This window comes from Sinocyclocheilus rhinocerous, unplaced genomic scaffold, assembly GCF_001515625.1.
Source record: "Sinocyclocheilus rhinocerous isolate Xijiao unplaced genomic scaffold, SAMN03320098_v1.1 scaffold1493, whole genome shotgun sequence".
Taxonomy (NCBI): Eukaryota; Metazoa; Chordata; class Actinopteri; order Cypriniformes; family Cyprinidae; genus Sinocyclocheilus; species Sinocyclocheilus rhinocerous.
Window position 1 is genome coordinate 507,333 of NW_015640467.1, and position 10,596 is coordinate 517,928.

Consider the following 10,596-nt stretch of genomic DNA (forward strand, 5'->3'; position numbering starts at 1 on the left):
AAATGAAATAAAATTCTTATTAAAATTCATTGGGCTTTGATTAGGAAGTTCTTAAAATAATTTAAGATTGAAATCTAATTATTATATATCATTATTTTCAAATAATATTTATAATTTTATTATTATTAGTAGTAAATTATTTAATTCATAATTTCTATTTTAATAATTATAACATATTTATATAATGGTTATTTTTACATGTTTGTCACTGGGTCTCTGGGACCCCAAACATAAAAAAGTCCATCTTAACAAAACATGAGGGTTAAATCATGATCGTTTAATACATTTAAAAAAAACTCACTAGATGTTATGCATTATATTTAATACAACAAAGGACCAGAATTGCTTGTCTATTATCCCACATTGTGTGTGAATGAAGAGATTGCTGCTTTTCTGTGTGTTTGCTGTACAGTATGTGGGCTTGTTAAGGGACGAACGAGTCAAGTGTGTGTGTGTGTGTGTGTGTGTTTGAGGGGGCCGTGGAGTCGCTGACTCACTCTCATTCTCTCTCAAGCTGAACTCGTGAGAAACAGCAGGAGAGGGAGTTTGTGGGATGGGAAAAAGTTCGACAGCAAACAGGAAATCACAGATAGACAAACAAGATGGAAAGATGATCAAAATAACCCAAAGTATATGTAGTATATACAAGTAGGTATGTGTAGGATGTGGTGGTCAACCAAATGGCTATTGCTGATCACCAAAGTCTAATTAAATAAATATATAAAATGCAATTTAATGACACTGACAAAATTGTGTATACAATATATTGTATATGTAAATAAAATGAATTATTATATTATAAAATATTTACCCCAAATGCACATCTTTAAAAATAAAAATGTTTATTAATTGACAGTAACAGGAAGTTACCACTTCTGTAAATCAATCATGCAGCTACCATATCAGTCTGCCTGCCTGATAATACATGCATTATAATTTATATACAGTGGCCCTAATACACTATGTAGACACTTAAGTCAGACTTAAAATGCTTTTAAGATCTAAAACATGAAGATGGCATCATGTTTCGCTCATGCAATAGTCGTTTCTTCTCTTGCAGAAATGGCAGAGGCGTTTTTTCCTTCTGTATGAGCATGGACTCCTGCGTTACGCACTGGATGACATGGTGAGTGTGTACTATGGCTTTCGTTTGGTTGTATTCTCATACTGTATATACATGTTGCCATGTTCTGTCTGCAGCATGTGGGCGGCACTGTGTGGACAGACCTTCAGGGTGTTTATGATACTGCCTGTCTGTTTTATGCTGTGTGTGTTTGTATATGCATTGTATGGTATAATATGGCTGAATTCAGGGACGGTGCATAATCGTGACAATGAACATGTTCCCAATGGCACACTACTTCATTTAGTGCACAACTTTAGTTTTTTTAGTTCGATTTTTACTGCATTTGACAGTAGTTCTTTCATTGAATATTTTGAAGGATATACCAGGTTCAATACAAGTTAAGCTTGTCCTTTTTTTTCTTTAAAAAAGCCAAAATCTGTGTTACAATGGAAATGGGGCCAATTTATTCAAATGTGAAGCTCTTCGTTTTATAAAAGCACTTAAAATTAAAAATTTCTCTGTGTTATTTGAGCTGTCAAATAGTTATTGTCCTTTTATGGGTTGTTTAGGGTTTTAGGTGTTGTTTATTTATTTTTAAGATTTTTTCTCACAAAAATCATATTGTTAATGTTTTTTGGCTATGATATTGAAACATTGAGTCCTTAAACGATACAGATTGGTCTCATTCACTTCCATTGTAAGTGCTTCACTGTAAACCAGATTATTGTTTTTTTTTAAAGAAGTTGAAATTGATTTTTATGTCAATTTACACCACAAATTTGATCGGTTGAGCATAATTTGTACTAAACCAGGAATATTAATTTGCTTCTCTTTCATCTCTCTTTCTTTCGGAGGGGAGGAGTGAAGTGAGTGATGGATGTATAAAGAGCAGCATAAAGGATGAAAAGCCGTTTGGCTTCATTTGCATTCATGCGTGTTAGTGATTGTTATTAAGCACCACTTCAGCCCACACGTGATCATGAGTTCTTTTGTACGTGCGTGTTTGTTTACGTAAGTGTGTGTCTGGAACTACATGAACATAAAGTCCGTCATTGCTGAACGCAGGAAGGCCAGGTCCGACCCGGCTCGGGTGATGATGATGATCTCTATGTGTGTATGCGTGTGGGTGGGTGAAGCGGCGCTACATCCGAAAGCTACCCACAATCCATCTGTGCCCACTTCCCTCCTACACTCAGGCATCCAGGAACAGAGACGAATGTACACATTACTGGGATCTCTCGTTCTGGAGAAGCGTTCGCAGCAGAGAGAGAAAGAAGGACAAATAAGAGAAGTATTTAACAAGGGAGGGATAATATTCTCTTGTAGATACGGACCGTAGTCAGATGCCATGTTTAACTGGACACAACTGAAATGAGGCTATGATTGACGGACATTGCAGTCAGATGCTTGTACTGTTTCTTAGGTCATGTCTAATTTTGGGAAAGATGAAAGTGAATGGTGACTAGTGGCTGTCGAGCTCCAAAAAACAATATAAAAGCATTGAAACAGCAGTCCATGTGACTTGTACACTATATCCCAGATCTGATTACTGATTTGTGTGTGGAACAGACTAAAACTGAAATTACTATTCACTGAAAATCTCGCTTGACAACTGATTACTTGGAAAACATTGTCTATAAATAACTCCATTCATATTCCACAGAAGAAAGTCATATGGGTTTTTCAAAGAGACGAGGATGTGTAAATGATGACAGGGTTTTCATTTTTAGATTAACTATTACTTTACACACAAACATGTAGGCAGAGATGTTATTTTAGTAACGTTATGACAAATTCAACAATTAATGAGTTAAATATAGTTTGTGAGTCTTTTTGAGTGATTCAAGAAAATGAAAAGTTTATGAGTCATTTGCTTGTGAATCGGATTACAGTGGTTGCGCTGTCTATACACTGTAGAATCCAGTGTTGTTGTTATTAATTTAAACTAAAACTATTGAAAATAAATAGTTTTGGGTAATTGAAATAATGCTGAAATAAAATGAAATGCAATAAATTAAATAAAGAAAAAAAGGTAAAAAAAACCAACTAAAACTTAAAATGAAATAAAAATTAATTATGGCTGTATAAAAATAGGATTGAATTACACACAAATTAATTAAAATGACAAAAGCACACAAAACAAATTTACTAAAACTTCAACTAAAATTAAAATGAAAACTGAAAATATAAAAACAAAAGCTAGTTCAAAACATTAATAAACACTATAATAGCACATTACTAATGCTAAAATGATACCGATTGAGTCTTTATCACATCATTTTTAATTCAGACAACAACTTGAGTTTTTGAGGAAACACTGCTATTTGTTTTACACGCACACACACACACACACACACACACACACACACACACAGAGACACAGACACACCTGAAATGCTTTTTAATGCAGATGGTTTTGATGTGTCTGTCGGTTGATGTCATCAGCAGGGTTTTCATTGTATCAGTCCCATCAGAAACAGGTGCTGAAGTGGCCGAAATGGTCTCGAGAGAGGTCAGGGTGTCTGGTGTTGACTGGACACCGAACGCTTGGAACACATTCGGAGTCTCACGCTGTATTTATAGCTGCTCTCCAACATGTGTTTCCATAACGACCACTCTAACCCTACAATTTAGAATGAATGTAGCGGTGAATCTTACAAAATATGTCAAGAACACCCCAAAATCTACAGAAAAATAAGTATTATGGCTTATTCAGGCTTAATTAGTATCATCAAGACTTATTCAGAACATTAAAGGAAAAATTTGGTCATCATTTAATCACCCTCATGTTTCTCCAAACCTGTATGAAAAAAAAAAAATTTGTAAAATGTGTTTTTTGTCCATACAGAGGAAGTTTGTTGTTTTGGATGCCATCGAGTGTCATTACATTATGGAAACTCTTAAACTGCCCCTTTCATGTTTTTTGCATTATATCATTTAGTCCATGTGTGTTCGCTTTGAGGTTAGCATTTTATGCTGGAGTACATCTAAAAGTTGACTAAATAAATGGTAACATTGACAGTAAGGCCCCATTAGTTAATTTTAGTTAATGCATTAACTATTATTATAATTATCATTACATTTCTTACAGTATTTATTCATCTTTGTTAATGTTAGTTAAAGGGGTCATATGATGCGATTTCAAGTTTTCCTTTCTCTTTGGAGTGTTACAAGCTGATTGTGCATAGATAAGATCCCTGAAGTTGCAAAGACTAAAGTCTCAAAACCAAAGAGATATTCTTTATCAAAGTTAAGACTCTGCCACGCCCCCCTAAAACGGCTCATTCTAACACGCCCCCACATATCTACCCCACTATGTGGAAATATTTGCATAATCCCGCCGCAAATAATCGACGCGTTTCAGAAGGCGGGGCATAGAGGAGAAACAATAATGTACAGTATGTGGAAAATAATGTGTTTTTTTTACTTTAAACCGCATAAACACATTTCATTACACCAAATACACAAAATAATGTTCTTTTTAGCAGCATCATATGACCCCTTTAATATAAATACAACTATTCATTGTTAATTCATGTTAATAAATAATATTAACAGATACAACTATTGATTTTAATGATATATTAGTAAATGGCGACATTTAACTAAGATTAATAAATGCTTTAAAAGTATTATTCACATTAACTGATGTAGTTAACAAATGTTAACCTCATTGTACAGTGTTACCAAATAAACATTCAACATATATGCATCTAAAATGTACAGTCTTTCCTGGAAAACTGACCCAAAATATTGATTTTCATATTTCAATAGGAAATACATCAACACAAGAGAGAAAAATAACATCAAACCATTTCATAGGGATTTTAAAGTGAAAATGAAATTTCAATTTATAATGTGAAACATGCTATTCAATGGAAAAAGGTAGGATGGTGTTTATTTTTTATTATTTTGTGGCTTCTGTATCGAGATATGCAATGGATTGTGAGTAATGTCATGAATTAATCAGCATGTTACATAATTAATTTGATTGCATTTTTAAAATCGATTGGCAGCCCTGCTTTCCTTCTCGCTATCGTCCTCTCGTTCACCTTCCTCTTCCTCTGCTTTCCGCCCCCGTTGGACTTAGACTCACTAAAGAGAGAGAAAGAGAGGGATGTGTAGGAGGAAAGAACAGGATGAGAGGAAGATTACAACAGAAGCCTGGCTGCTATTTTCAGACTAGTTGCATCTGTGTATGAATGCATGTGTGTGTGTTGTGATTAAACGGCCAGTTATTGAACATACATGCTGTAATTCACAACCTCAGTGACCTCAGTTCACCAGAAATGATCCCCTGATGTTGACCTGTGGGCCGGTCGAGGGTTAAAGCAGTGGGCATGGGTTTGCTGAACACAGATTCAGCAGTCTCTTTGTGTTGCGCAAAACGCTCAGTCAGTCGGGCAGCGTTCCCAGAAGCACCTCTCTAAAGACAACGGGACGCAGAACAGCACTAGAGGAGTTTTAATGCGATTTATCATTATCACAATGTTCCCTCTTCATTCACATGTCTTTCCTTTTCTAGTTTATCAACCGTTTAGATCAGAGATTGCAAACTGGTGTTTCCAAGCTGATGAAAAGCTCATAATTTTAATAGAATTTAGGTAACACTTTATTTTAAGGACCCATTCTCTCAGTATTAACTAGCAAGAATATTACTAGCATACTGACTGTTTATTAGTACTTATAAAGCACATATTAATTCTGCATGACCATATTTTAGATCCCTTAATATTAATTAAAAATGAATAGTTAGTTAATAGCAAGAATCAGATCTTAAAACAAAGTATGATCACAGTTTATTTTTAATTTAAGTTATTAAATAAACAATTAAAAAAAACATCTAAATATTTTATTTGTTTACCTGCGTGTCATTTGACCATTAACCGACATCAGAGAACCGTAAACATAGGAATGTGTTGTTAAATAAAATGTTTTAAATTTTAGGGGTACTCCATAAAAATATTTTAAGTCAAAGGTGTTCAGATGACAAAAAAGTTTGGGAATCCCTGATCTAGATAATAATTTCCTTTTTAAATACAAATGGGTAGTTGACATAAAGTTTCAAGAAGTGCCCTGCTGTAATCAATGGAACTTTCTATAATTCACTTGAAAATAATTATTTTAAATTACTTTAAAAAAGAATTTTTTTTAAAAAAGTACAATTATTTAAAAATGAATAGTTAGTTAATAGCAAGAATCAGATCTTAAAACAAAGTATGATCACAGTTTATTTTTAATTTAAGTTATTAAATAAACAATTAAAAAAAACATCTAAATATTTTATTTGTTTACCTGCGTGTCATTTGACCATTAACCGACATCAGAGAACCGTAAACATAGGAATGTGTTGTTAAATAAAATGTTTTAAATTTTAGGGGTACTCCATAAAAATATTTTAAGTCAAAGGTGTTCAGATGACAAAAAAGTTTGGGAATCCCTGATCTAGATAATAATTTCCTTTTTAAATACAAATGGGTAGTTGACATAAAGTTTCAAGAAGTGCCCTGCTGTAATCAATGGAACTTTCTATAATTCACTTGAAAATAATTATTTTAAATTACTTTAAAAAAGAATTTTTTTTAAAAAAGTACAATTATTTTAAATGAAACTTAAAAAAAAAAATTATAATTTTTAAAATTCTTGTAAAACTCATTTATGGACTACATAGAATATGTATACTTTTCAAATTAATTTGTCAAAATACAGGACCATTGAAGTTAAATGCAGCTAAAAATGGAGACTAGTTGGATTTTCCTTTATACATGTGTGAATTTTAACCTAAAAGCTAACTAATTTTAAATCTTTCTAATTCTTGCTTGATTGTTAAACATGAAGTTGCAATGAACTTTATAACACATATGGATAATACTTACAATATTGATTGATTTGAACCTGATTTTTTTTGAAGAAAAAAAAATATATATACTGTATATATACATATATATATAGCTTCAAATGTGGTTTCAGTTCTAAAATGTCACGTTTTTAAATATGGAAGACCAAACTGAGCACAGGTTGTGGATAAATGAGTTCAGTGGTGGTTAGTTAGATGGAACTAGTCTGGCAGTAAATAGAGGACAGAAGTCAAACACAATATTTGAACTTGAGGAACTTTGATCTGCAAATATGGTTCACAGAACACAAATTGGGCTGTAATAAAATGTTGTTGTTGAATTTGAACATAAACAGTTAAATGTATGTTGTGAAGAGTATTTTAGAATAATAAATGAAAATGCTCAATTAGAACATTTTTAATGATAAATATACAACTATATGGAGCAGTTTGGTTAGGCCACATGTTAAGGGAGGTTAAAGAGGTTTTTCTGGCTGCGAGTGAATCCTGCTGGGATGATTACAGGGACTAAAAACCCCCCACCGTCCTTTAAAAATGCATGATGTCTCTTTTATGGAACTTGAATGTCTCCCATAATGCCTCAGCAGCCTCATCTGCACCTCTGCTGTCATCACTCAGACGTGTCGGCATCGTGTCATCAGTGGTTTTAAAACACACAAACTCATTCAACAGCGGCACTGAAGTGAAACACGGTAAACAAGCGATTAAAAGGAAGCTGGAAACACAACTTTGAAAAAGAAACTTTAGAAGGCCTGTTTTTTTCAGGGGTTTTGTGTTGTTTGCCTTTCCAAATTTCTGATGAGTATGTGTGTGTTGCTTGGTCACTGTTTCTGTGTGTGTCAGTCTTTCCCGTTGAAAGAGTTATTGTGTGTTTGTGTGCGCGAGTGTGTGTGTGTGTGTGTGTCTGAATGCTGGCTGCACAACAAAGAAGGAATTTTGCAACTCGTCAAGAACAAGAAGTAAAATATCGAGAGATGTTGTGAAAGAAGGTGAGAGAGAGACTTGGATGAGATTGTCAGAGGAGGTTCGGTAGGGAATGACAGAAATACAGGGAGAATGAACCGGTTTGTGGTGTTTTTGTGGTATGTATTTTAGGGAGGTCATGTGCCACAGGTTTACACAAACACACACTTTGCTTTGCCACCTAGATGAGCACGTAGCATAGACTTCTGTTGGTTTTGTATTAAGCCAATTATAGTGCAATAACCAAACTATAATTCTAAAAGAAAATGTTAATTTTTTTTACATTTATAAATCATTCCGCATACTTTATCTGAGTAAGCACACACACATCTTGTCTGTCTTTGTCAAATGGCAAATTCAACAATGGAGGTTTTGTTGTTGTTGAGGCTTTTTGTACAAAACATTATTCATGACAATATTTATTTAGACATACTTGGTGATTAAAATCAGACATAACACATGTGACTGGATATATTTAGCCTGAACTACAGTTCAAAAGTCAGTTTTAATGGTTTTGAACAAATTCTTCTGCTCACCAAGGCTGCATTTATTTGATTAAAAATACAGTAAAATTGTGAAATATTATTACAATTTAAAAGAACTGTTTTCTGTTTGAATGTATTTTGAAATATAATTTATTCCTGTGATGTAAAGCTGAATTTTCAGCATCATTACTCTAGTCTTCAGTGTCACATGATCCTTCAGAAATCATTCTAATATGCTGCTCAAGAAACATTTATGATTATTATCAATGCTTAAAACAGTTGTGCTGCATCATACTTTTGTGTTGATGAAACTGCTAATGCATGTATCTGTGTATGTGTGTGTGTGTGTGTGTGTGTGTGTGTTTCAGGCCAGCACTCTTCCACAGGGCACCATAAACCTGAATCAGTGTGTGGATGTTGTGGACGGTGAGAGCCGGACGGGTCAGAAACACTCGCTGTGCATCTGCACGCCAGAGAAAGACCATTACATACGTGCTGAGAGCAAAGAGATCATACATGGGTGAGTCACACACACAGATGAGGAATCATTAATTCATATCTCACAGTTTATCATAAGATATTTTTACAACTATTTTTCATTTTATTCTAGAACAAACAATATTATGGCTCATTTATATATAAATATATTTCAGAATATTTTTGATAAATATATTTTATTTAAATTTTATATTCTTAGTCTTTTTTGTAGAACAAAGTTAGTTTTTTTTTTAAATTGTATTTTTTTATTTTTATTATTTATATTTGTTCGGGTCAGAAACACTCGCTGTGCATCTGCACGCCAGAGAAAGACCATTACATACGTGCTGAGAGCAAAGAGATCATACATGGGTGAGTTACACACACGCACGGATGAACAATGAGCGTTAATTCATATCTCACAGTTGATCATAAGATATTTTACAACTGTGATGTTTATGTGCAGTTTAACACGTCACTGTATTGATGTGATGAACTACTGAAGGACAAAAATGTAAATTTAACATCCGACAATTAATTACGTATTGAAAAAAAGCATCTTATCCCTTTCATTTCCACATGCACGTTCACTCTATGAGCTATTTGAGATTTAATCGTGACTGATGCATTTAATCATTAACATTTACTTATTTAGCAGACGCTTTTATCCAGTGACTTACAAATGGGGAACATCACAAGCAATTTGTCATAGAGCCATCTGTATCAGTATAATAAGACTTGCAGATAAGAATATAAGAGCAAAACATAAATTACATTTCAGATGTCAAAACTAGCAAGAAACGGACACAAAACAGGTTAATTTATGAACGATGTGTTGCTATGTAATGATTGCTATTGAGAGTACAATTTGTGTTTATCTCCTTTTTTCATCTGGTAAAGCTTGATATGGGTTTGGTTTTAAACATTAATGTAAGTAATGACTAATGAGATCACTCACTGATTGATACAGTCTGTCTAATTAGATAAGCAATTACTAACTAATTGGTGTTTTGAAATAATGCCCAAACGTTGTTTGTGTCTTAAGGTGGCAGGAGGCGCTGATGGTTTTCCCACGAACCAACAAACAAAACCAGAAGAAGAAACGGAAGGTGGAAACACCAACGCCACAGGTACACATATATGTTATATATATTTCACCCCAAAAGTAATCATTTAGTCACTTAAAATCATTTTTTCAAAGTTTCATTTTAAGGTAAGCTATTCCTTTAACTAGCTTAACCAGCAAGCATTTTTGTCAGTAAACCTGCATAGCAGTATCACCGGCTGGTTTTTACTGGTGAACTGTATGGTTGTGTTAGTCCTCCAGCTAAACCAGCACTAGACCAGAATCAATCAGACCAGTATTCCAATCAGTGCCTGCGTCTAGACGTAACTGATGTGTGTTTGTGTTTTGCCGTAAGCATGAGCTTTGTCTTCATTCTTGGACTACATTTACAAACTCACACACACACACACACACAAAACCTGGCCAAGTATTTCACTCACCTCATTCGGTGAATGACAGTAAAAAGAATCTACTCTGGAATCTGAAGGTGTTTCTTCATCTTTGCACAGGCAGCTCAAATTTTCTAGTCCTTAGATAAGATGGTTTATTGGCTAGTATTTTGTTCTACCAAGCAGGATTTTGTGACCGAGTCTGCTTGGAAAGCCAGTACACAAATTTGGGGTAAAATGTTCATCCTAAAGTCAATTTCACACACACAGACACACACACACACACACACACA

The 10,596-nt window shown here is 34.0% G+C and overlaps 1 protein-coding gene across 10 annotated transcripts in view; it reads left to right on the forward strand.

The window, feature by feature from the left end:
* LOC107753017 (myosin-2 heavy chain-like) overlaps nucleotides 1–10,596 on the forward strand; it is a 50,574-nt gene that overhangs the window by 8,064 nt on the left and 31,914 nt on the right. For all 10 annotated transcript variants that reach the window (XM_016569101.1, XM_016569106.1, XM_016569102.1 and 7 more), the window contains exons 3-6: nucleotides 1,061–1,126; nucleotides 8,740–8,812; nucleotides 9,142–9,220; nucleotides 9,894–9,978. In XM_016569101.1, coding sequence (XP_016424587.1) covers nucleotides 1,061–1,126; nucleotides 8,740–8,812; nucleotides 9,142–9,220; nucleotides 9,894–9,978 — 303 coding nt within the window. The remainder of the gene's footprint in view (nucleotides 1–1,060; nucleotides 1,127–8,739; nucleotides 8,813–9,141; nucleotides 9,221–9,893; nucleotides 9,979–10,596) is intronic.